The sequence below is a fragment of the Onychostruthus taczanowskii genome, unplaced genomic scaffold (genome assembly GCF_017590055.1).
Source record: "Onychostruthus taczanowskii isolate IOZ18803 unplaced genomic scaffold, ASM1759005v1 scaffold13, whole genome shotgun sequence".
Classification (NCBI taxonomy): Eukaryota; Metazoa; Chordata; class Aves; order Passeriformes; family Passeridae; genus Onychostruthus; species Onychostruthus taczanowskii.
Window position 1 is genome coordinate 3,869,328 of NW_024498462.1, and position 27,173 is coordinate 3,896,500.

Genomic DNA, 27,173 nt, shown 5'->3' on the forward strand with positions numbered 1-27,173 from the left:
TGTGAAGGATTCTGAAAAAAGCTTCCTCATTCTCCACATATATGATACAGCTTTTGGACTTCTTCAGTAAAACTTTATTTTACATTAATACCTGAGAGTATTGAGGAGAGTGTAAGACATAATTCATAATTTAACACCAACTGCAATGATGGCATTTCACAAAGTGCCTGTAACACAAGTCAGAAATTTGTTTTATTCTTCATTCACACTAGTATTGCACAAAAAGCCTCCGAAAGATACCATCCCCATTCTGCTTCTTTAAAAATACATGCACAGTATAAAAATAATGCTGCTCTGCAGAGAAAGATTGTCATACAGGCTTTGGAAACAAACGTTTTAAACTAGTTTAGCAAGACTCCCCACATACTTTGATATTGTTGTTAAAATACAAGTTCTTACCCTCCTTCTCTAAATTTCTTCTAGCATCAGCTACCAAAGATTCAAGGTCAGCATTTCTCAGCATTTACACTGGTAGAGCTTTCCTCCACAGGATCTCTACTATATCATATTTTACATATTAAAAATTTCAAGTCAGATTCAAGGGGATTTTCTTGTTGCCTTGAATCCTGACAAATAGAAAATATTCCAGCAGCAACAATCCAGAGTGCTATAGAAAAGCAATAGTAATTACTGGGTTGAGACACAGACTCGGGGTAGGCAAAGAAGCAACTGCAATCTGTCTCGAAGCAGCTCAATAGTCAACACTCAGCTACAGATGGCCTGTGCTTGGGCTTTCCAAACACCAGCAAAACTCCACATTTCATCAACATGCTCCTAAGAAGCCAACAATGTCTCCTTTTGCCAGATAAACTACAACCACCATGTGGTCAGACAGATTTAGCCACCACTTTCCCTTGATTTTAAATAATCAGTATTAGTTTCTGCATCCTTGTGCAGCCTGGATGACCAAATAAGCCTCCATCCTTTTCACCTTTTCTTTGTAGGAGGATTGGTATGAAAACGGGAAAGAGGGGCTGGAATCTACTGGAGTCCAGACCCTTGGGTAACATCAAAGCAGAGGAATTGTGAGCAGGGCAACTTCCTTTTCTAATCTCATGGTCCTGTCATGCTACCACAGCCTCTGTTCTTAGTCTTCACCCTGCTTTGGCCCCAGTCCACAAGCAAATTGGAAAAAAACTAATTAATGTGGAAGACCACCTCTAAGCTGTTGACACTCCTTTGAAGTGAAAATGGGAAAAAGTAATTCCTTATATCACAGTAATAGAAAAGAACCTGGAGAACACCTACTCTAACAGTGATTCAGACAGGTTTGCAACAGGTACACATCCAATATCTCCAAGCAATGCTGCATGTTTTAATAACACAGTAAAGGCAGTTCATTATTCAGTCCCTATTTTGGAGTGAAACTTATGAACAATGCAAGAAAGTGACTGTGCTTCAAACTATTTTTATTTACATTACATACCAGTAATCTGATACTTGAAGCTAATTCTTCAAACTTCATTTCCTTTATCAACACCAGACTTGATTTCCATAGTTACAGCCTTCATTTGTAAGCACTTTATGTGATTAATTCAGAGTCAAATGTAAAGAAAATTACACCCTGGCTCTTGCTTTAAGTTGTAAATTTTTAGCACTGTCTATTTTAGCTTTTATGTCATGAGGTTTTTCAAAAAATCTCACAAAGACTGGCTCATTTAATAAGGATGCCAGAATCTGTTCAAAGGCAAAAGACCATTCATGGTTCCCTTCCAAACTCTGTGCTCTACTGCCTTCAGTCTGCTCAGAGCTGCTTTCCTCCTGCCTCTCTCTGGGCACTTCAGCAGCCACTTCTGCAACAGCAACTGGACTTCTGACAGGTGACATGGGACTCTGCAGTCTTCTGCCAACTTCTTCCATTTTCAGCAGGAGGCTGGTGACCACCGCGATGGCCCGATACAAGAGCTCCTCCTCAGGATCTCCATGGAACAGATTGTAGAGAGTTTTTGAGAACTGGATGAACTGAGACTACAGAGAGATAGAGAGGAGACTGCTCAGAGAAGAGCAACACAACTGTTGTGTTTCAGTGCCTGTTGTATTCTCAGTCCGGTGCCTGCTGCTGCTCCAACGACAGCACGGACCAGCCCTGAGAAACCGATGTGTGTCTCAAAGTCTCTCTCTTGATACACTACAGCAGTTTTAAAAAGCCACAGTCTAATGACTGATGTGAAGATTTGAAATTAAATGTATCCTACAAATCCTTCAGAAATATTGTAACAGGACTTAAAGGGTACTAAAATAGACTTAAATAAGACTCAAACAGTTTACCTGATTCATTCTTGGCAAATCCTTGACATTTTCTTCTTTTTTAAGAAGTTCGTCCTGCCATTGCTTCAGATATGCCTGAATGTCAACCCTCCCCTTCCCTTTTTGAAGGAGAAGTGCAAAAAAAAAAAAAAGTGAACAAACAAGAACTGAGACCTTCCTATGAGGGACGATAAGCAAAAGAACTGGCACCTTCAATGTCATTCCTTCTCACAGAGTGGTGTGGCCAAGGGTTTACAGAGAACCAGAATTTACTTTTGCCCTTTTGCTCCCATGACTACACTTACATAAGAGGACAGAATGTTAGCAGCACGCTAAGGTTGATGTTACTTAATATATCTGTCACCACACACTTTCCCAGCTCTACTCCCCCAAAAGACACAGTTACCAAATGTGCCACCGGGATTCTTTTACCTTTTTCTGGGCTGCTCTTCAAAGAACCACTTTCAAGATTATCCCCAACAGATGAAACTACAATTTAGAAAAAGAAAAAAAAAAAAAAAAGGACCAATGTTTCATTTCCCTTATCAAAAATTCCTTCCTTAAGGCACAAGACCCTCAAGGTTCTCAGCACAGATTAGGTCAAGAAGAAACCACATGCCATCTGCATACTTTCTATGAAAATAAAAGCCACTGTGAGGCAGAAGATCACCAATGAAACTGCTATCAGTTAAATAATCTTTATAATGTTCACAGTGCACGACTTGAAGAGCAGCAGGAACAGCACCTATATATTGTCTACTTTAGGCAGATATTAAAACCAAAAAGGGATCTGTCTTCTCTATAAAAATCCCACTCTTTCAAGAGTATTTGAAACAGATTACTTCATCAACTCCATATATTTACTAAACCTTTTTCAGCTCACTTGGTCTAAAATGAAAGCAAAGAATTTTGAAATGCTTATGTGCCTCAAAGTAAGTATGGATTTGGTATTTTAATTCTTGAGGCAGAAAATATCATTCCTTTATGCCCAGGATGCAAAAATTAAACAGCCATAACTTGAACACTGCAACAAGCTGCACACAATGCTGACAAATGCCAACCCAACACACTCCCCTATTTCCATGTAAACATCCACGGGCCTTTGAACTCCACCATCAGATGAGCTATCCACAAATTCTGTGCAAGTTTATTAAATTGTAACTATCTACAGATCTTCACAAGGGATTCTGTTAACAGGGATATGATTTATTGGATTTACTTGTTTTCAGAAGAAAGCTCCTCATTTTTCACAGGATAATTACGGGATTCTTTCTAGTATTCTGCAGGCAAAACCTCACACTCTGGAGCTTACCATTGAGTTGGCTGAAGTGCATCAGTTCTTCTTTTGAAAGATCATCCCCTTTGGAAGGGCTCAGAGATTCTACTTCAGTAAAAGCTGCAATAAATGATTAAATGAAGTGGGTTCATGGTGCCCAGGCATTACCAAAGCAGTGATAACAATGACAAAAACCAAAGACAGCTCTCCCCAAGTAACACTGTTTCTCACTTACCTGGAGGGATGTGCAACTTAAAAAGAAACTTGAGTTTGTCAGTGAAGCTTCCGTTATACATCGTATCTGTTAGGGGAAAGGACAACTTTCAACTGGACCAAACTTTAAAACACCCTCTTAACTTAAACAAATACAACCCAGAGAGGTTGGAACTGGACATGTGCCCTAGCTTAAGGAAGTATAATAAGATATGAAGCTTAAAGAAAGCTCTATCACCTGTGGCTGAGCCTGGGGTTAGCCTACACTGATGAAAGAACACTAATCATGTCTATGACTTACAAACCACAGCACTAAAAGAAATAAAGTACTAACGTCTCAGCACTTCCCTTAAATTTTTGTTTCCTGAACACACCACTTTGAAAACAAGATGAAAGAAACAGTGCAGTGAGACAAGAAAACTTTCAGTTTCCCAGAGGAATAAGGCATTGGTCATCCTGCACAATCAGTGTAAAAGATGACTTAGTATGAAGATTTATCATAAACCAAACAGGCTGGGCAATGAGATCAGACATTCTTATTTGTGGATATATTGACGGCCAAGCCATATTTAAATTTAATCTCCAAAAGGAAATTATTCTGCCTGTAATAAAAATCACATTATTTGACCCTGTGTTAAGAGATTAAATCTCCTTAGCTTTTTGTACAGAGTATGGAAGGTGATACACCCCAGGACTACTCCCAGGAGCCTGCTGAATGTGCTCATGTGTGTTCTGTTGCCATACCAAGAACACAGGCAAACTGTTTGAAGTTTATAAGGCAGTTAGAACTCTCATCCATCAGTCGGAATGTCCACAGAGCCAGAGAGTCTCTGTTTGCACAGTGTGACCAGGGGCTCAGCAGATGGCACAGAACCCTGAACTGCTGGCAATCTATCCGGTACTGGTCAAGGTAGGGCAGGCTGGCATCATGGTGCTGCAGGACAGGACTATTTACACTCCAGTAACAGGAAAGAAAATGCTCCTTCTGCAAAGCAAAGATAAAACGTTAGGTTTCAGGAAACAACAAGTCTCTCTGGGGGAAAGATGTGAGGAGTTAACTATATAATGAGTAGTACAGCTGGCATGTAAAACATATATTGAGTCCAGCCTTTATCTCTATTTACTAAAAGTATTTCAAAGTCTACTGTTAAGATGGCTGTTGGGTAAGAGAGGAAAATGGCACATTACCTTGAACAATTCATAAAGCTCTTCAAGATCACTAGGACTGAATTTTACTTCTTGAGACACAACACGTAGCTGAAACAAATTTAAGAAAAAATTAATTAATGTGTCTTCCCTCTTTGGAATAACATTATGGGAGACTTAAGATTACATTAAGAGACACTGTTTGCATATTCCAGGTTTTGGCATGTTACAATTAGAAGTAAGAAAAGCAGTTCTTTTAAAAAGTAATCAGAAGATTATAGACTAAAACAAATAATTTCTCCAAAAAAAAGACAAGCTTAAGGCTAGTCATGTTACAAACACACACGGAGCCTACATTGTGGAACCCAGGAGAAAAACTCAATTATTTATAATGACATAACATATAGCTTCCTTTAAATGGGCAAATGCATGTTCAGCTCCCAACAGTGAAGCTGAATCCTCATTTTTTTAATTAAAAAAAATTTTTTCACAGCTTTTTAAAAAGCAAAGTTTGCTCTAAGATCAGCTTCTAACTTCACAATATATATGTTTTGTAAAATTAAATACAACAATACCATCTCAGCATAACCACCAGCATTTAGTTTCTGTTGCTACAAGCCACATTTACTACAGAAAGAAGCACTAGATGGTGGACACACTAGTATTATCATCAGGCATTGGAAATGAGCCACAGAAGAAAACAGGCAAACAAAGGAAGCTCCTCACAACCTCCACCTTCACTGAGCAGTTTGAATTGAAAGGATGAGATAGGCAGATAGAGAGCTGCCACATTACCAGACACTCACACACAACACAGACAAAAAGCAACCCCTGTTGAATGCACTACAATAACCTCTTCAGAGCTGCTTCCTGGAGTGAAAATGCAGGTGCTTAATTGTTTTACTGTATGGTGCTCTATGCCTCTAAGAGAACAGTATTAACATCAGCAGATAGAAATATAGGTCAGCCTGTTCCAATCCACACAAAGTGTGAGAGATGCACCAGCCTTTTGAAGTGGTTGGCAATGGTGCTACTTGTAAGGAGACCAGAAGGTCATGCTGTGATTTACAGCCTGAAAACATCACAGGCCAAGCCTCAGTTAACAGACACCCTGCAGGCATGAGGGGGTTCAGTATAAAATCATACATTTGGCCTGGAAACTGCAGCTCTTCTCAGAACCTTCCAAAAGGGAATGGATTTCATCAGGGAGAAGGCTGAAACTCTTCCAGATCACTCACCACATTCTGCTTGGTCGTGGCTTCCAAGGTCTGGATCACATAAAGCCTGTTCCTGCAGCGCAAGCTCTCAACGTCCTCATAGCGAATATCACCGTATCTCTAAGGAGAAAAGCACCACTCTGTGCAATCAACTGCTGGGAGACACAGCTAAACAAGTATTTTTGTCTTTCTTGCATCTAAGCACAACATAGACAGGGACACAAAGGAAGATCACAGAAACTCTAAGGAAAAAATCATTTATTAGAGCACTAACATTCTCCTTAACCAATGTAACTTTTAAAAGGGTGTTTTTGAAAGGGTGTTTCAGAGAGCGATGGAGAAAGAAGAAACTGGAGTAGTTCCCTGTGTGGGAAGAAAAAGGAAGGGATTTTACTATGTGTTGGCTCTATACCCAACTCTATTATCACATGGTGACTACTTCTGCAAGGCAGCAAAGTCTAAGATGTGCATGTTTTCAGGGACTGAAGTTAACTCGGTATTTTCCCACGTGGGCAGACAAACCCTATGATGGACTAGAGTTTTTGCAGATTTTCTTTTGTGGAACTGTTTTAACAACACTAGACTTTTTAAAGGATGATCTGGGAGGATGCTGGACAGGAAGCTGAACCAGATAAGCTGTTGAGTTTTGTTCCAGAACTGTCTTTCTGTGTTCCTGTGTAGATTGCTACCAGCATCCCTCTGGTTTGAAACAAAGTAGAAGAAGAGAGAAATTGCATCCGTGAATCATAACTCTTTCACTGATCTGGCTTCTGAGCACTGGCAATAGGCAATGGCCTTAGTAAGAATATACATACAATATATAATGAAAATCTGAATTAATTTAATGTGATAAAATGCTATACAGTCTTCCATTCTCTAGATAAACATGATTTCTTCATGCCTGATTAGACTGCATTTGTGCAGAGTTAAAGGAATGAAACTGAACTACATTTTAAAATTCAACTCCATACCTTTTCACTTAAACTCATTTCTCTCACGAACACCTGTACAAACAACAGTATCACAGAGAGTATCTCTGTTCACTTCTACATAATTTGTAACCTATTTGCAGAATGACAACTCTCCATTGCAGCAATCTTCCCATTTCAAAATTTGTTTCATTTTATTTCCACAGTGGTATGAAAATAAAACCCTTCATCAGACCACAACTGCATTGAAATTAACTGTCTGGTCAAAATGGAAAGCAGGAAATTGACTCTTACTTTGTATGAGCAGTCTCAAATATGAGACACTTGCCAGCACCGAAGAAAATCAGTTTCAACAGAAGACTTGAATTTGAAACTGAATTTGTGTAAGAAAAAGGGGCTGTGAGATATAAACTGGGATATGGGCTTAAGAACAGGGCTGTCACCTTGGAAGTGGAAGGTTCAGGTTCAAAGATCTGCCCAAAACAATGTTCAAAAGCCATATCAGATACTATTGATTTGGTGCCATCTCCTGCAGCAGAAAGTTTTTGGTTTTCAGTCATGATTCCATCTCTGTGAAAGCTTCCACTTACACTTCTGAATGCAATATACAGCACTTCATTACTTACTGTCTCTGGTCTCTATTCTGCAAATATTCATCCTCTCTTTGAACTCTCAACTTTTTTCAAGAATCTTACAGAGTTTTCCAAACATGATTCTTCAGTGTAACATTCTTTTAAAACAATACTATAACAGACCAGACTTTTTTATGATTAGCCCAGTGCTACAGAGACAATTCCAAGAGAAACTGAGTTTCTGATTCTTGACAGTGTTCACCCCATTAAAAGCAGCACCCTCTTCTTAGAAAAAAAAATCAAAGTTTCTAAAATTGTACAAATTACAGTTAGTTAATCATTTCTGAGTCAAGGTCAGGACACTTTTTCAAAAGAGATGTACTGTGTATTTTTTTTTACCAAAAACATGACTGTGAATCAGAAAACAAAGTAAGTATCACACAGATAAAAGAAAGCAGTTAACAGAAAGAGCAAAATATGAACATATTTTCTCTCAGCTTGCCTGTCACCTCTGATGGGCTGAGCAGAAACCTATCTACAAATAGATTAATACTCTGATTCACATCATGGCAAGGGAAAAAATGTCTCATGGATGTCTGGGGACAAATAGGAGAAACTAGATTTCCTCCCCAATGCAGAGCTCCAAAGCTTAACACTGCAGAAAGTAAACTTGCAAATTGAAAGAAAGCCCTTAAAGAGCACAGCTGGTCTCCCTCACCCAATACATCTTTAGATGCCATTTAACCCATACCGTAAACTATTCAAGTACACAGCTTCCCATATGCACTTCTATGTCAAAAGTTACCAGTATTTGCAATGTGCAATAATCAGTCTCAAATTAGCATAACACAAAGGCTGTTTCTGGTATATTTTGTCATTTAGTCAACATACTAATAACATGAATGAGGGATGGTAATACATGACCTGTGATGAATCTTGGGAGCTCCACACAGGACAGACTAGAAAGCACCTTCCCAGCACTTAAAAACCCAAATCAGAAAAGCAAACCTATTCCATAACCTATAAGGTTTTCAGTGAGGCTCAACAAAGTAAAGAGCCAAATTTCTACCAACCCAGACAGATTTTCTACCCTAAAAAAAAAAAAAAAAAAAAATAACAACAACCCTGCAGTTGTACAATGCAACTGCACTGCTCCAAAGCAGCCCATGAAACATTAACACTGCACAGGATGTAAGAACATGCCCACAAGAACACATACTTCATTTGACTCTCGGATCAGATCAGTGATGTCCACTTTTGGATGGTCACTCTTTGTATCACTGAGGTTGGAGCCCTGCTGCACAGCTGGAGGTAAAGGACTGTCTTTGTTAGTGACACTGTCAAAAAATCTGCACAAAGCAAACACATGAGAAATCAGCAGGAACAAGTTTATCACAATCAAACAATAACATTGGCATCTACTGAAAAAAAAACACATGCAGAGAATGGGAAAAAACAAAGAATATCAGAGTCAGTAGCACAAATGTGCTATAATAGTAACAAAGATACATAAACATTGGCACTGCCCAGCCAGAGAAGGTTTTAGAACTTCTAGCCTTCAGAGATTTTAGGACTAAGCTTATGTGACCTAGTGCTAGCAGCAATCCCCTTTTGAGTGGGAAGTTAAACTAGACTCTTTCCAAGGTCCCCTCCACTTGGCATTCCCCTGGTTTTCTAATCCATATAGCAAGGTTGTACTAATTGGGACAGAGAAAAAGGCTTGTCCTGAACTGTGAACAAGACAATCTTAACTCCCCCCGATGTATAAAACAAAGATATGCCTGGCCTGTACCTGCTTATCCCACCCACATAACCAGCCTAAATAGATCCAGTGGGGAAGCTGGATTTTACAATAAACACCAGACTGCATGGTCTCATAATAAAAACTACATTTTCTTCAATAATTTTGTAGCTCCTACCCCATTCAAACATGCAACATGTAAAAGGCTCACTAAACAGAAAATCTTACTATCAGTTCTTAAGTCGTAACTCGTTAACTGCTATAGCACAGTAATTTTGCTGTTCTAATACTCCACGATACACAACCTCAGCATCAACAAGAGAATTTAGTTAGTAAAGAAAAAACTGTACAAGTTTTGTTTGCAGTACGTCAGTTTAAAGCACACTTCATGCTGCTAACATAGAACAAACATCTCATCATGACTGAGGAGCTCACCACATTTTTTTGGTCTTATTTCTGTTTTAAACCATTAACAGCAGAGGATTCAGCAGCCTAAACTACAAGAACTAAGCTGAAGAACTTGCTGCTGTAAGTTGATGCCTGAACTGATGTCTGGAACAGTCATAATGTGTTTTAGATATTCTCATCAAGGCAATCTGCCTTCTATACATGATACAAATTCAAAGTTAAAAGCACATTGCTTGTTCTTTAAAATTCACAAAATAGTTACAGTTTTAGTAGAACTTGAATTTAGGATGGGATGTTCAGAGGATCCAGGCCCATTTTCCAGCCACCTCTTCCAGAATTTCAGCCTGAGATGAGCACTAATTCCTTTGAAGCCTTTGGAAGTCTCGGCTAGATGTCTTCTCAGCTATCTCAGCATGACTTATGTATATGCAATTATAGCAGCTGCTATGTAGCCTGAAAGAGTAACAGTTACACTGATACCTGTTGAGAACAGTGACTGCTTCTGCATCATCCTTACAAGTGAGCAACTTCTCCATGTTGTATTCCAGCACTGCAAGGCCCAGCTGCAAGATTGCCTTTATTCCATCATAGAAGAAACAGTCCACCACATTGACTGCACATTCAATTGGCAGCACACTGATAAAAAGGGTAAGGAACCAGGAGAGAGAGACCGAGGAGAAAAAAGTCATGTCCGTCATGTGGTCTGTCAACTGGGGCAGGTGAACCCTGATGAGCTCCTCAAACACTGCCTGATCTACCAAGGCACCTGCAGGAAAAGGACAACAAAACCACCACCCAAATCTTAACACAGAGAAGCACACTCAGAGCACCAGCCAGAAACAAAGTTCCTGTCCTAGTGCAGCTTTGTTGCACAAGCACACCACACAGGCCCCGCTGCATGGAATCACTGGCTCCTTCCCCCATGCTGGAAGCTGTGCTCTCTGTGCTGGTGAGTACATGGTTGCTTCCAGTGACTCTCCTGACAGCCAGCACAATCCCTCTGCAACAAGAGAGAAACTTCACACCCCATTTTCTTCTAACATATACACCTGTAAGAACTGCATATGAGATCAAAGTCCAAGTCCAGACCTGAAGTAACTCCTTTTCCTTTATCTAAACTGGCTAAGTTTCAAATAAATAGTATGAATTACAGATATAATTCCAAAGGAATTATATATAATAAGTATAATAAGTATAATAGTCTAACTGACTATTTCCTGAATAGCTATGCCTACAATACTGACAATATTCCCATCCATGCCTATTTAAGGAGTCGTGGGATGTTCTCCATTTTCTACTCCACAATACCACAACAAATGCAATGGTTTCTCTCCACTGGTCAGTCTTCAGCTTGTTCCTTACATTTGTTCTTAATGAAAAACCATTGACATTCAGTATAGGTAGACATTCAACTCAAGACAGATAAAAAAGCAGATGGATGTTACCAATGATTCGGCGATTGAAATAATCAGGGAGCATCCTTTCACACACAGCAACCAAAAGCCAGAATGCTTCCTCCTCTTTAGCATACAGCAGAAGCACTGATGTCAGAATATTCATTGCCTGCAACATTCAAACAGGAAAGGAAACATTTAAGAGAAAAGACGGTGAGAACACAACTGGTATTATTTCTCAGAATTTCTTTCAGAATTTCTGAAAGCACTTTACAGCACATTTTTAAAGTGCTGGGATAACCTACATATCCATATCCAGGACAAGAGTTTTACTTCTATGTTATTAAATACAGAAAAGAGTATCTAAAGTACATTAAAATATTTTTAAGTGCTATATGTCTTGTTAGAATGCAAATGCATATATGAAGTGGACATGACAGCATTTATAAATTAATCCAAGTACAATGTAAAAAACTCATTTTACACAATAGCATGAAAGAAGCAAAGTAAATGAACCACTGAGCAAGAAACTATTCCACATTTCTGTGACAGATTTTATGAAGTGCTACCATACTGCCATCATGAGCTAATATTTCAACAATCGACACTAAGACTCACAAAACTGCTATACCTGACAATATCCAATTTGTGGATTCCTGAATGCATAAGCTGTAAGAACTCTCCTGAGGGCAGAAATTCCTGTGTCACTTTGAAAAGCAGGGTGCTCAGGTAAGGAGCGACGCAAATCTCGTTCAATTTCATCAGTAGCCAAAGTGCACGTTCCTAAGGACTTCTCCACCAACTCAGGGTAATAACCAGGGTTGGTTGCCATATCATTTACAGCACCTGCCAATACATTGCATTGCACGGAATTAGAGGCAACAGTAAAGCAGCAATTTGATTGTTTGCAATTTGTATAAAAACTCTGGTGACTACAGAGGTACCTTATGAATCTCCAGATATTACTGAAGTAATGTGTCAGAGCAATTCCACTGGAATTACCGGAAACACTCAGCAATGAAAATTGCCAACGATGACTCCCAAAATGAACCAATTATACTTGTTATGCAATACCTGAGAAGAGTAGCCAGAGTTCTCCTCTTAATGCCTCTGGGATGCCTCTTACAACCAGGTCTCGAGTCTTCTTTGTTCGAAACATACTGACCCCGTGGCCCCGTTCCGCAAACAGGATGTTCCACGACTGTTCCTTCATTTTTTCTTTCAACTGCCAAAAGCAGAAGATAACAAGCATTAAGTATACTGGTAGATTCTCCTCAGGTTTCAGAGAACAGAAATAAATTTTGCTCCTAGTTATATTCATATAAACTGGAAACGGCAATGTTAGCATCCATATTGATGTGTGAAATGAGTGCTGAAGCAAATCACAGCAAAATCCAGCCCATGCAAAGCACAAATTTAGCATAAAATGCCATCTCATACATGACCTACTATTCTTTAAAGTATGTTTATACAAGATGAGACAGAAGGCAGATCTAATTCAGTATCCCATCTGCCACAGCACAGAAAGGTCAAACAGAGATTTTTCTGAAGCAAAGCAATTGTTGATCAGTGCTCCAGCTCATGTGAGGCTCCAGGGCTGAGACAGGGTGAATGTCACCACTACAATTTCTGTGCATGCAGCACTAAGATTTAACATTGTTAAAGCAATTAAAGGTACTGAAAAGTAGATTTTGTTCAACAGAGTATAAGAAGCAGGATTTAAAAATCTGGACTCCCTTTTATCCTGCCCAAAGCGTATTTGTTTTCCAGTATTTCTAATATAAAAATTTCATATCTTAATTTACTCGGTTCTGCTGGAAGACTTATTTTGAAATAAAACCTGTCTTTTTTCACATACTATGGAAAAGCAAAAATTGGATGATCTGCTGCAAAAACAACTACATAAATATTCTTGAGAGCCTCACTTTGTTAGACAGTGGTGCAGAAGAAGGAAACAAGGTAGAAGTTCAATCAATTTCTTAGAACATTCTCCTTGCTTCCAGAGAGATTGCAGTGACTTTGTATCTTGAAAATTCAGACATAAATGCAACATGTTCACTATCATAAAACAAACAGCCAACTCTTCCCTGAGGGGTAGAAGAGCAGGAGAAACTAACTCCATGAAGATAAGGCATATCATTATTAAACAAGATGAGCAGAAAATTGAATGGAGCTATGAAGAAGCACCCTGTGGACTCCAAATACAAAAATTGCAGATGAAAGAATACTGACAAAGCCCCCGAGGAAATCAGCAGCCTGGCTGGAATTCATTTTGATATACTTCACTCCTTTCCAATTCAATTCCAAAAAGTGTTGGCCATTTTATCCCTTACCATTTTAGAGTCAAGGTTCTCAGCATCCTGAGGATGGTAGACAGTCATAAGTGCTTCTGTACTGACAGTTTTGCTGTTATCTCTCTGGCCCATCTTTGACTGTCCTGCACCAAAATCCTTTGGACTGTCAGTGGCAGAACCACCTGCAACCTTGAAAAAAATTTAACAGTGGTACTCATAAATAACAAACAATCCTCCAAGAAGCAGCACTGATACGAGACCATTATTGCTCATTATATTAAGTTACCAGAACATTATTGCTCATTATGTTAAGTTACATGTTTCTAAAATAAATGATAAATAGCAGTCCCTGCTCTGCACAGCTGGGCTGTCAGGAGGCTACACTTGGGGGAAAAAAAGGCATCTCTCAAGCAAAGAAACTAAATTATGAAAGGACAAATATTCATAATGAGAACTGAGAATAGGAGGATAAAGAGGACTGACCATCACCACCAAAAAAAACCCATTCATACAGTGAACTACATAGAAAACCTGAGAGCACTTAAAAACCAGCATTACAGCTGGAGCTGTTTTTCAAAACCTGATGAAAAACAAGGTAAAAGAACCCAAACAGGAATGCATTCACAGTAGCACCATTGTCCAACTCATTCTCTTTCACAGAGAATGGGCAGAGTTATTTATTTTTCTAAACCTTAAAACCAGAGATTCATGACTTATTCCTAGGAACAAATTCTAAGAAATTAGAATTGCCAGAGCAGTTACCTCAGTACTTATGATGTGTTGTGGACTCGCAGTTGCATTGCATTTCATCCTGAGCTTTGCCACAAGCAGTCCAAAATCTCTCACCTCTGTGAAACGAAAAGCTGTTTTCCCTTTGGTACTAATGCTGACTCCCCTGTTGGCTGGATCTCCTTTATCCACCCCTGTGACCTATGGGACCAAGGACATATAAATTAAGCAAGGAATTTTACCTGCTTACTTATAAAAGAGAATACATGTGTAAATGAAACAGTGTATGAAGCACACAAACAGACTAGGTAACACAAGTCACAAATGGAAAGCTCAACTGCCTGTAGCTATTTTACCAAAAGGCACTAAGTATTATGCAACAGATTTTTAACAAGAGTACCAGAAATCCTCAAAAAGGTTTTCCCAGCTGTGAGTGCTCAGCTCTTTGAAAACCTTGTCTCCTTCTACCCACTGAAGCAGTTGATTTTTTTCTTACCATCCAAAAGCAGAGAAAACATGACTTTTGTAAGTAATCAAATAAAAAAAAGTTTTACAAGACTGAATTTCCACTGAGAATACCCTGTCAAAACAGCTGTCATAACACATGACAGCTAGAGCTGACTTTAATTGCCATGATGGAACAGTTATAGACTAGAGCAGTTAAAACAGTTTAATCATGCAAGTTCAAGTGTGACAATCATGAGAATGTAGACTGACTGCCATTGCTGATGTATTCATGTTTTTAAAGGTAAAGAATGGAAAACCACTGAGCACATTGCTGTAGGTAAAGAAGGAAAGACCTCTGAAATGAGGTAACTGCAGTCCTGCAGAACAAATAGCAAGGATCTGACAGTCCATAAGAATAAATTTAGAGCCAGCTCCTTTAACACAGCCTCTTATGTTATGGAAGTCTCTATTGTTTGCAGCACTATTTACAGGTAATCAAATACATTGTTTTATGCAGGTGGGGAACACCAAGAGTACTGCTGAGATGAGTACAGCTCACCCCCTGTGTCAGGTGCCTTATGCTATGTGTACACAGAGCATGTAAAGCAATTACAGAGCAATTATAGAACCTGGCTTATTTGTAGGCTATTGTAAAATGTGTCTGGTGTTGATGAAAAGCTTTTAACACTGGACAACTGAAATCTGGCAATGTCCCAGATCACATGAAGTCAAGACAGAAGTGAAGAGGGTTGGCTGGTTTTTTTTCCCAGAAGTTATTCTGCAATATACTATAGGTCTATTGAAATTCCAAAGCTGTGCCCTTTGCTATATGGTCTTTATTCTGTCCTTATAGTCTGTTGAGAAAATCAGCTGTAATGGCATTGCTACTTGCTCAACACCTGGATTTTCCTAGACTTTTGAACAGACAGTACTGCTCAATTGCTGCAAAAAATGCACTACTGAGCTAAGAAACACAGCAGCATGATTACTGATCTTCAAAGTCCTCTACCCTATACAATTCTTTACTTCTTACCTTGAGAACGTCTTATTAACTCACCTACAAGTACTAAGAAAAAGCTTTTTCATTTAATAAAAAAAGTATTAAAAATTTGGATTCTGTACCAAGCTACAGAAATAAGGGAAAGAAGACAGAGAAACAAGTCTGAAACATGAAAGCAGTTCCAGAAACCTACAAACAGAATTCCTACATATGGTATCCAGGGTAGGGGGAAATACATGACATCACATAAAATAAGAAGATTCTAATGAAAATCTACTAAACTGGCATTAAACAACAGAAGTGCAAAACTGCTGGTAAAAGTGACTCTGATTTGTAGTTTGCATTACCTCTCTCAGTGGAATGATTACACTGCACAGGCTGCCATCCTGGCTAGCAAAGCAGATGTAGTTTTCTGAAATGCACATTTTCCCATGGGTGTTATAATGACTGAAAGGAACCCATAAGAAGCACTCATGAACTTCCTTCAAGGACTCTTCTTTAGGTAGCCGGAAGAATGCACTAAAATGCTTACTGTGGGCATAGCTCTCCAAGCCTCTGGATTAAAAACAGAACACATTGGTAGGAAAGAGAAAAGAAAAACTACGTAAGTTTTAAATGTCTTTACAAATACAAAAGTCAAAAATATCTTGGGAAAAGACAGTAAAATATCATGTTCTCCTCTCCCATAATCTATGGCATCAATTTGGAGGGTTCAGTGTTTTTCTTGAAGAGGCAACAAAGGGCAGGACCACACCTACCTGTACATCCACTGAACAAAAAATTTAAATATGTCACTAAACGAGGCCAGATTCAACAATGTTCTTACACAGTAGAGCACTACAGAGCCTACAAGTAGTGCAAAAAAGACACTAATAGCATTATGTGCTCTGTTTCCCCATACACCAGAATAATCTATTTGAAACTAGAACAAGTTTTGGCTTGATGGAGGGTTAATTAGCTAGAAATGTAGTACACGTTGTAAACATCTGCCAGGGGCTAATTTTTCACAGATAACTGCAGCCAGAAACAGTATTTTGGTTGTAGAGCAGCATCCCTCTCCAGCATTGCTACCAAATCGAGGAATCAAAGGAAAAGGAAGGACCTTAACCGTTAAGTTACTGGTATCCATGTCTTTTCCCAAAATAATGCTGTACCTCAGGAAAACCATGCACCCATCAGTTATCATTTACCATATAACCCATGCAGTTAACATTTACACATGTCTATTAAATGATTTCTTCCCCACCTTATCCTTCCTCATCAGGTATCTCTGGAGACACTGTAGCTCTAATATGAATTTTCTAATCCTAAATGCTGCAAGAACACCTTTTCGAAATTCAAACTAATAGAAACCTTTTAGGTGGAAGACCAGCACTGAAGATTTGATCACCTCCAGCCTTCATACAGACTTTGCATCCTGACAAGTAACAACAAATTACAATGCCTCATATGGCTTTGGTCCAATATTTAATGATTCACTTGGTAAAGAAAATACCAGCTTTGCTAATATTTACAATCTCCTTGAGACAAGGATTCTCTTCCTCTTTTGCCTAAACAAACACTGGGCCCAGAACAGATAAACTATAAGCAGTGCATTACCTCTTGGTGATCTGCAGAGGGTCATGAAGGACTGGATCATTCTCAAATGTCTCCTTGTCAAAAAGTCTTCTAACTGCATAGTTTGCCAGCTGTTCCATGAGCAGGAATGTTTCACTAATGTGCAAAAACATGGAAAAATAATGATCTTCCCCACGGGAGCACACATGAATGCTCTCTGTCAGAATCACATTGGAAGTTTTCTCAAGTTTTGATATTTCATCCCAGGAGATAATAAGTTTTACTGAAAATAAAAATGTAAGGACATATGAGTCAGTTCTCAATATATGTCTGTATTAAAAAAGAAATGCAGTAGTAGCAGCTCTAATGAAATATAGTTAAACAACACAGCCAAATGATAACACACTTGGAAAGGACCACAAACGAATAAGCACAAAGTGCATTTTCTCCATATTTACAAAAAATTAATTCCATTAGAAAAAATTGAACAGAAAAACATTAAAACACAGACCACATATGACAACACAAGTTTACATCACCTTTTCCTTGCTCTTATGTGAAACTGCAAACAGCAAACAAACACCATCATATAAGCCAACCCCCTTCAACAGCTCACCAATAGGGCTTCTCAAATTAAATCCATCATGTGTTGGCATGTAGAGGAACCGTGCCCTTTAGCTATGGCATTTCTCAATACAGATCAAAATCAGCTTTGTAAGGTTCCTATTTTCTGTATGTTTTCCATTTTTCACATAAATAGTTATAGTACACACTATTAGAAGCATTTGTTTGGGCATTTCAAACTAATGTTACACAGGGAAAAAAAGAGTCATGTGCAATTATAACCAGTGTGCAGTGCAGCCATGTGAAATATTAAGCCTGTGTGTGAAGAAATAACTGTAATCCTCACAGAGTTAACACTGCAGCATGAACTAAAGATGATGGACCAATTTTAGCTACAGCCAATTTCTGGAAGTCTGACTTCTCGCTGACGTTTTAATTAAGGAAGCATAATAATGGATATTGAGTAGTATGTTACACAAATGTATGCATTTCCATAAATTATGTTGGCAGTTTCTGCTCATCTCTGTAGACATCTGCTCACATGTCAAAACAGCTCCCTTAGCACACAGGAAGAATTCCTCCTAATTGGAAAGATGAGCAGTGCAGCATGAAGGGACACAGCTCAGCATCAAGGCTCACTTACTTTCTGCTCCAAGCAAAAATGAGTAGAAGCTAAGGAAGTTGGTGCTAAGATACAGCCATCCTTGACAGGGCACTCTGCCCTTCCAGTAACTGCATGAGTAGTAGGTAATCAACTTCTCCTGCTCTGGTAATCCAAAGCATTTCTCAAACTTCATAAGACCTTCACGAAACTTCTCAGGATCATCTTCTCTTACAAAAGAATATTTTCCCTCTTCAGCAATCAAACCCTACAACAAAAAAATCACATTACTTCATGCATGTGTCCATGTGGGTGGTTGTCATATATGCACCTGCATGCACAGAGCACAGCATTCTTCCAACAGAAGAGCAAGTTTTAGAAGGGGAAGAAGAGTCTGAGGATCAAATCATAGGTCACAAATAAAATGTGCTATTTCAGACTCATCCACCAAGTCTCCAACACACCTTAAGCAAGACACACATTCCTGTGTCTCCTCTTCTGAAACAGACATATTTTCCTCACTTAATCTCAAGAGTTCCTGGGCTAAATATTTAGCATATATGGAGCAAAAAAAAAAAAAAAAAACCACCAAAAAAAAAAACAGACCACATGCTTCCCAGGCACTGTTAAAATTACTGTGAAATAATTTATCAGCAGTTTTAGACCACTGTCTAAAGGCATTTGATGTGTCATTTACTAAGTGGAGTTTATGTCCAACAATCTTACTTAGCTATGGGGCAGAGACACAGGAACAATGGCACATGTTAAAGTGAAGAGTCACATACTACTCAGAGTAGGCAGCATTACAATGCTGTCCTTGAATAGTCTATAGAGAACATACTATTTGTGTACAGTTAAAGGAAAAAGAATACTTAGCCTTTCCCAATTATGCCTGTTACTTACTCTTATCTTTCCCTGGACAAAGCTCGTAATGTCTTCATTTGAATCAAACACTGATAAAGTCTTCATAACGTTGTGTTCTAACCACTCCCAATGTTCTGTTATTTCTTCTCTGCTGGATCCTATTGAAAAAGAAAGTATTACTTTAAATTAGGACAGACTTCAATCATTTCACCTAAACTATTCATCAAGGGAATACTTAGCAAATTCCTGAGTCACAGAGCAATTTAGATACACAAGTCAAAATCACAAGCCTTAAATTTCTTGTTACTTCTTATGAACACTGGAAATGTATTCAGTGTGCATGAAACATATGCACTTTTGTGTTTTTATCTTTCAAGTCCTTTATGCAGCTCTATTTCTGGCCATTAAATCCAAAAGCATCTGAGCTTTCTCAACATTATGTGGCTCAGTGCTGAAGCCTGAGTTGGACTGACAGTTCCTTCCTGTCAGCAGCACCTCCCCAACACGGAAAGCACAGCACCACTGCAACACGCCCAGTTTAACAGGCCAGAAAGTGGGAAATGTGAGACCAAACCCATGAGGCTCAGCAGGAAATTAAATCTGTGCCTTTGATATCCTCAGCTTTGATCACTGGCCCACAACAGTTTCCAGAGCAGAACTTCAAGGCTAAGGCCTGCTGTGCAAAATCCCTTACACGTGTGAGGACGTAAAGCAAACATCACTGGAACCAGGGCGGCAGCAAGGGCTGAGATGCCACGAGTGAATCCGCAGGGTTTCAGCAAATTCAAAACAGAGTCAGTGCTTTAAAGACAGTGACTCCTCATCAGATGCTGGGGAACAGGGAGACTGAAAAACTTACACAGGTTTGAATAAAGGCATTCTAGAATATAAATTAATTGACAGCTTCATCCTCCACAAGAATGCTCACCAATCAAAGCAGGCAGTGTGATCACATACTGTTGATACCCACAAGCAAGAACACACCTTGAACAATTGCTTTTTTCTCAGCTTACTTTGTAAAGGGTAATTAACCAACTTTCAATGCACTCCACAGAATTAAAGTGGCCCTGTGAATGAATAGAAATTGCTCTAAATATAGTTGAATAGTCAGACTGTATTACACTGGGTGGATTTGCAGCTACACTTAACAAATTATATGAAGAGTAATTAACATAGCAATTACATCCCAAAAGTAATTCTTTTTCTCAGACTACACATGTAGGCCAATTATTCAAGTCACAATGTGAATCAGAGGCACAGAGGTGACCTAGAAATAATGAAACTTTTTTTGTAATTGTTTAAATGGTTTAAGAGCACTGTTTCAGACCCTTAATATCTAATAGCAGGAACAAAGTGTCATCCCTTGAATTTCTTCACAGAAGAAACAATCTAACACAATTAGGACAATTATATTATGTAGCTTTCTGTTGTAAAGCAGATCTTTACAGCACAAAATCTATATAAATTCAGTCCTGCAATGAAGATTACCCTTTGTATTTTCCCAAGGACTGACCTGGTGGCAGCAGAATTCCCCAGAGCACACTTCCAACATACATATTAAAGTACTTTTTTGATAGCCTATCACCAGGTCTGACTTCTTCAGAAGTGGCCCTGAAATGTTACTTATTGTCAATTCACAAACTGTTCAAATTCTTTAAGGCTGCCCTTTTAAAGTGACATGCAATTACACTAAATTAAAGCTACAAGAACAAATCTGTATTTACTTTTCCATTCCCTGTTGATTAGTAACACAACATGAGAAAGAGACAGAACTTATACTACAAGAGCAACAGACAAGAGGAAGAATTCAGCTCTGACCATGACTGTGAACCTGCATGTTTTAACATGCAGAGACAAAGCAAACAAAAATATTAGGATAAGCATCTACTGTTATTCCTACCTACAGCACAGTTTGGAATAAGCTGATCCTGGGAGCTTATCCTGAATTATGTCAAGTTATCTTTGCACCTTACAAAGAAAAAGATTGTGCCTCTGTCACTGTAACAGTGCCAAAAGGCTTTGGTACCTGAAGGGCTCCAGAAGAGTCCATAGTTCTATTCTGAAAAACTGGAACCACACTCTGCTATCAAGCTCAGGCTTGAAAATGCTTTTTAACCATTTAGAGGTCATGAGAATGAGTAACAATGTGAGAGGATTAAGCCAAAAATGAGACCCATACTCGGCACCCTCCCTTTGCACTCGCTGGGCCGGGCTGGCTCCCAGAGCTCCGTACGTACCGCAGGCGATGGACCAGTAGACCTGGGAGTCGGGGGTCTGGTGCAGGATGCGGAACGGGGCCACTTTCGACGTCGAGTCCAACACTGCATCTAATGTTCCCACCAGGAGCCCTGTTGTGTCCAAGAAAATGTACACAGCACAGTGAAACTCGGGTTCTGAAAGGCACACCCCCCTCTGACTCGGTCCTTGGGGAACGGGAACACTGCCCAAGTAAGGACTCATGCACTCTGAGAAAGTAAGAAGCACAACTGAGAAGAGCACGAAGTATTCCCAGAGGAACTTCCTTGGGATGTGATATTTTGATGCAGTAAAAGACACGAGGCACAAATGAGGGTGAAGAAGTTTCTTGAGGTGACCCCTGTGGAAGTGACCATGCAGTATGTGAAACCAGAGCACAACCAGAAATGTAACAGGGCAGTCCCGGCCTTCAGTGAGCACAACCAGTAATTGAACTACCTCTTAATTAGGCATTTACTGTTGTTCTGTTTTCCAGGCACAGGAAAGAGCCCTTCAAGACCATAATTGGCTGTCACCTCCCTGCCACTGAGTATTGAATTAGCTCCCATTAAATAGAGTTCAGATGAAAACATACTAATCTCACTGAAAAGACAAACTTCATCTCTCCAGAACCAGGACAAAAACATTGTCTGGGAAAGTGAGGGTGCATTTCATAATGACCCAAAATCATTCTCTCTCACTGTGCAGTAATAAAGATATTAGCCCTTATTTTAGAGGATCTTAACTGATCCTTTAAAATCTAAAAGGAAGTTCTAAAAGATGAAAAATCAGTACTGAAGAAACAATTGAAACTTTTGATTCCTGAAGCACCATAAAATCTTTTCTTGTTACACCAGAAACAAAAATACAATCAACAGGATCTTATGCTTCTTTCCTGCATTTCCTATGTTTGCACCCTTCTAGCACGGCCACCGAAGCAGAAAATTCAACTGAAGCAAAGTTACCAGAGCATCACACAGGGCTCTTAGTCTCCTACAGAAGAACAGAAAAATAAGAGATGAGATTGCCCAAAATATCATGACACAATTACTCAATGAGCTGCTGTAAAATCTGTTTCAGAAATCTGTTGAGATCATGGAGGAAAAGCATTCCCAATAAATGCCAGCAGACAGCTGGAATACAAAACTAACATAGCCCTTATGGAATCTTTATATCTTTAAATATCCTTCCCTGTTTCAGAAAATTATTTTTTTTATTTTGGTTTTTAATATTCTGTAGAAACACTAGATTTAGACAATTTCAAATGCATCCCTCAAAAGTTATTTTGGAATTTTTAGGTTGGCTGCTTTGGTACTTTGGGTTTCACTTTCTTTCCATTAACTCCCTCCAAATTCTGAAAAAATATAAATTGTGAAAGAAGAGAAGGAAACAAAATAAAGCAGATTTTATAAGACTCTCATCCTCAGAGCATGGTCTTCCTGAAGATACATTTTCAGCATAGAGCCTGTGGGACTACCTCACTGTGGCTACTCAAGTTTCAAATGTTTTTGCTTCTCAAAAACATGGAAGAAAATAATTACAACACACCACAAAAAAAAAAAAAAAAAAAAAATACCCATAACCAGAGCAGTAATTTACATCTCTGGTCTTGTCTGCAATTAACAGATTGTAAATTGCTGTTGGAAAGTAGAATTATTTTGTAGTTCCTGACTGAAGACGGACATTGAATAATTAACAACATGTCTGTTTAAGCAGCTTTTGCTTACTGAATGAGTCATGCCACCGAGCTGATCTCAAAGATGGCTTTGCTTCAGCAAACATTGCATTATTTCACTCACAAATCTCCTAATAACATTTTCTGTTATAATATACAGTACAAGGATATTATTCACCATTTATAAGGTTAAGTCAGCTTGAGCCACCAGTCACCACAGTGCACTAGAAAGGAGCACTCCTCAAAATGCCATCACAGCTCCTGTCTCCTTGGATTTTAGACACAATGAACTGTACCAGGTGAGCATCCATCACCTCAGCACTGCCACGAGTCATGAATGGGACCCAGACCCCAGGCTTGAGCCTAAGGCAATAAACAGCCCCTCAGTACAAACCAATTCCATGGCTATGGACACTGGCATAACTGTGAGGAACAAGCAGAGGCTCACTCATCTTCTCATCCTAGTCCTGAAAGTCCTCCACGAGCTGCCAGTGTTTGGAATACTGCATTATTGGTCAGGGTTGCTATACCCTCAAGTTCTTGTGTGTTTCTCCCCAGGCACTTCCTTGGATTGCTATTTCCCAATGGGAACCAAGGGACAACTTACACAGGGTCCCCTACTTTCATCTCTGCTTAAAACTAGAGTTTTCCTGAGGATTCCACCTAATCATCTTCCTGCTTTGCACAGAGAATGACTTCAGCTGTATCTTTGAAAAGTGATGAACATTTATAAGGAAAACATGCTCTGCTTTTAGAAAACGTTTTCAGTTTCATAACTGCCTGAGTAAAACTACTGGGAAATACCCTGGATGCTTCACTACATAGGGTAAAATAATCTAGAAACCAAAATGAAGGGCAAGGATCCAGAATAGCTTTGAAATACAGATGTATCATTCCCAAGATGTCTCTAAAACACTTGGTTAGAAATATATCAGCATTAGCTCAGAGACATGCCACAAAAAACCAGCATTGAAATTTCTGTGAAAGGTTGGAACTTTATGACACTAAATACTCATTTGCATGCCCATCTCCTAACCAAGGTCCTTCCTAAACTAGAACTAAAGCTAGAGCTCTGTGACCAGCATGCCTAATCTCACTAGACCTTAGTTACAGCACACGTATTCACAACTATATTCTTATCCATCCACTCTGGAAAACCTGATCAGCTCTCCCAGAGTGGCTCTGCAGGAGACAGAACAACCAGAGGACACGGTCACACAGTTGTATTGTCAGACAGCACACTTTGGGACAGCCCACTGTATGGAATTACCCAATGGAGCACCACTCAGACAGGCTAGAGCATCTGAATCCTTCAGGAGCTCTAAAACAGAGGATGAAGTGTAAAGCTAAGCAGGGAGGGAGGCAAGGCTGAGCACAGCCAGCACAAGGTATTGCTGGACCTGCTCACAAGTCATCCACACAACCAAACTCAGAAGGGTGGTGCGTGCACACGAGCCACAACAGCTCCCTGTGTCACCTACAAACTGGTCCTGCCCCTGTCAGTCCAGAGGGGTCATACAGACAAATCCAACTGCAGACTGCATTCTATTCCTAGGACAGCACCAGCATTCCCAGCCTTCCTGCATGTAAGCACTTCTGCTGACATCTATCTCTTGATCCTCTGTCTGTACCTTTCTCCAGGTACTGGCTGCTTCCTCAGAACTTCCCTCCTTAGAGCCTGTCTTACCAACTGTACTCCTGTATTTTTGGGAATCCTTTGTCACATCCCCATTAGTGCCATTCAAACCCTGCAGCACTGCCCATCTTTGTTTCCACTCCTGTCCTGAGGCATTGTCCCCCTCTTCCCTCGTGACTCCTGCACTGCTGCCTCCCTCTTTTCACTCCTCAGTGCTGCCAGTGACCTCGGGCCTTGTCTCACCAGCTGTAAAACGCTCTTCAGGAGGACAGGATTGTACATTTGGGATGATTTCATAACACAGCAGCTGTGCTTTGCTTTTTCCTAAAGAAGTGCTAATTTTCTCAAGTGACATGCAGCAATATGAAATTAATGCTGGCTTATACCTAGGAGGTTTGAATATTTCCAAACCTGCAAACACAAATGTAATTGCATTTTTATGCAACTGTCTTGTTAATCTTTCTTAATCACAATTTTAATTCAGTAACATCTCACTCCTTTTGTTTCTGTCCAGGGAAAAAACGTAACTTGCACAGAAGAATCTTTTTATAAGAAAAGTTACAGAAATAAAATGTGCAATGCCACGTCAAAAAAAGCATACTACAGCAACTATCCCATCCAAGTGTTTTTCCCACACTGTCAACAGCCACCAAGAACAGGAGAGCAGTCACAGAAGCCTCACCTTCCCCAAAACCCAAAGGGCACTTGCAGGGCCCAGCTGTCTACCCAGCTGTAAGCCTATGAGGAGGTTTTCAGAAGAACAACTTATTCCAGTTCTCATTGTTCCACTTTAATCACAGTCCTTAAATGAATTTTATCATGCAGAAAGTCAACCTTCACAGCAACTTGGTCTCCTTGGCTTCCAAATATACCAAGGTAGAGAAGAGGCCATCAAGCCTGATCCCCACAAGACTTCCAAGCTCACAATATATCATCCTTAGCTCCAAGCCAAGGCCTGACATCACCTATCTGCTTCTAATACTATGATATGCATAGCAACCTGGGATTTTGGGATGCTTTCTTTCACACTTTTCATGTGCCCTGCCAGTGGTTCAGATGCCAATGAAGAATGACCCACCTCCAGCTGCAAGGGCCATTGCTACATCTGAAATTCACCAGCCAGAAGTTTGAACCTTGTGGTTTTATTCAATGAAATTAATAAATGTTCCCACACGACAATTATGTCTCATGTTTAACATAGCTTGCTTTAGGATGACACAATTAGAGAAAGCCTAGAAAAGCTACAGAAATGCAAAACTCTCGAGATCCCACTGAGGAATGACTTTACACTGACTCCCTGTAGCATTTCTCCTTGACAGGGTCAATGACAGACACCACCAGTCTATAAAGGAGTCAGTTCTAGTCAGAATAGCTGCCACCATCACAGAGGTCTCAGCAGCAGCTGGGACCCCTGCAGCTCCTGACGATACAAACAGGCAAGAATTATAAATAGAAACTCAGCTCCATACCTTGAAGTTCTCATGGAATAAAGTTTATTATACAATGGTCAATTTCCTGTCCCACCCCTCTGTCACTCTCCTGACCCACCACTGCTGACAAGCCCCATCAAACCATATGCTTGCTTTTAAAACAAGCAATCCGAAATGCCTGAGCAGCAGTTCATCTCAAGCAGCCCCAGACGCAGCAGAAAAAGGGATTTGGAAATGAGCATCTTGCCAACAAACCAAGGCAGATCAGTCCTTCTTCAGACGCGTCCACTTGCACCAAGCAGCCCGTGATGTGCGCCGGGCCCCGCTGGAGCAGAGGCTCTGCAGCCCGTGCCGAGCGGGCCGTGCTGCCCACGGTGACCGGGGCACGCAGAGCGCCAGCGCCCGACCCTGCCCGCTGCCCGGCCCCGCCGACCCTGCTGCCCCTGGGGCCGCGCTACCCAGGGAAAGGAAGGCGAGAAGAGCCCCATGAGAGCCCAGCAAAGGGCTCCAGCACTCCAGCGGGTCCCGCTCCTGCCGCTCCGGCTGGGAGTCCCGGGGCCGACAGACCCCCGTCCTCCCGCTCCAGCCCTGCCCCGGCCCCACGGGGGCAGTACCTGCCAGCCCGCCTCCGCCCTCCTCGCCATAGCCCCGCCGCCTCTGCAGCACGAAGTACTGGTTGGAGCGCTCCTGCACCCACAGCTTGAGGGCATTTTTCAGCAGCACCTCCTCGGGCTTCAGCCACATCGCGCAGCCCCTCACGGCGCAGCGCTTCCACCGCCGTGCCCGCTCCGCGCTCGCGGCTGCGGCGCCAGGCACGGGAGGGCGGGGCTCCCAAGGCACGCTGGGAGCGGTAGTCCTTACCGCCAAGAGGCCGTGCTGCGCTGCTGTAATAGGACTACAACTCCCGTCGGCTGTGTACTCCCCTGCCTCGAGACTACAGCTCCCGTCGGGCCCTGCGCGCTCCGTGCCGCGTGGCGGGGCGGGGCTGTCCCGTTAGC

The 27,173-nt window shown here is 40.5% G+C and overlaps 1 protein-coding gene across 2 annotated transcripts; it reads right to left on the bottom strand.

Annotated features, from left to right (window-relative positions):
- Positions 1-51: 51 nt before the first annotated feature.
- On the bottom strand, positions 52-26,995 carry TBC1D8B (TBC1 domain family member 8B). Of its 2 annotated transcripts, none has more exons than XM_041396359.1 (21): positions 26,790-26,995; positions 21,437-21,547; positions 19,239-19,357; positions 18,378-18,603; positions 17,213-17,453; positions 15,961-16,168; positions 14,200-14,367; positions 13,477-13,626; positions 12,218-12,368; positions 11,775-11,989; positions 11,195-11,312; positions 10,230-10,515; positions 8,820-8,949; positions 6,121-6,219; positions 4,925-4,993; positions 4,481-4,721; positions 3,759-3,824; positions 3,560-3,643; positions 2,680-2,736; positions 2,269-2,366; positions 52-1,968 (listed from the first exon to the last, which is right to left on the bottom strand). In XM_041396359.1, the coding sequence occupies exons 1-21, from the start codon at positions 26,917-26,919 to the stop codon at positions 1,558-1,560; spliced, it is 3,378 nt and encodes a 1,125-aa protein (XP_041252293.1). In that variant the 5' UTR covers positions 26,920-26,995; the 3' UTR covers positions 52-1,557. The 2 variants fall into 2 exon arrangements, with proteins under 2 accessions (XP_041252293.1, XP_041252294.1); XM_041396360.1 differs by lacking the exon at positions 26,790-26,995 and adding an exon at positions 20,128-20,266 and having other exon boundaries at positions 21,437-21,550.
- Positions 26,996-27,173: the final 178 nt, after the last annotated feature.

Bases quoted from the DNA above. Each gene is read 5' to 3' on its own strand.
- TBC1D8B (XM_041396359.1), bottom strand. From the start codon at position 26,919: ATGTGGCTGAAGCCCGAGGAGGTGCTGCTGAAAAATGCCCTCAAGCTG. The intron at 18,604-19,238 runs GTAAGTAACAGG...TTTTTGTTGTAG, and splicing joins TTGTCCAGGGAAAGATAAGA to GGTTTGATTGCTGAAGAGGG. The intron at 11,313-11,774 runs GTATAGCAGTTT...TGAATGTTGCAG, and splicing joins CACAAATTGGATATTGTCAG to GCAATGAATATTCTGACATC.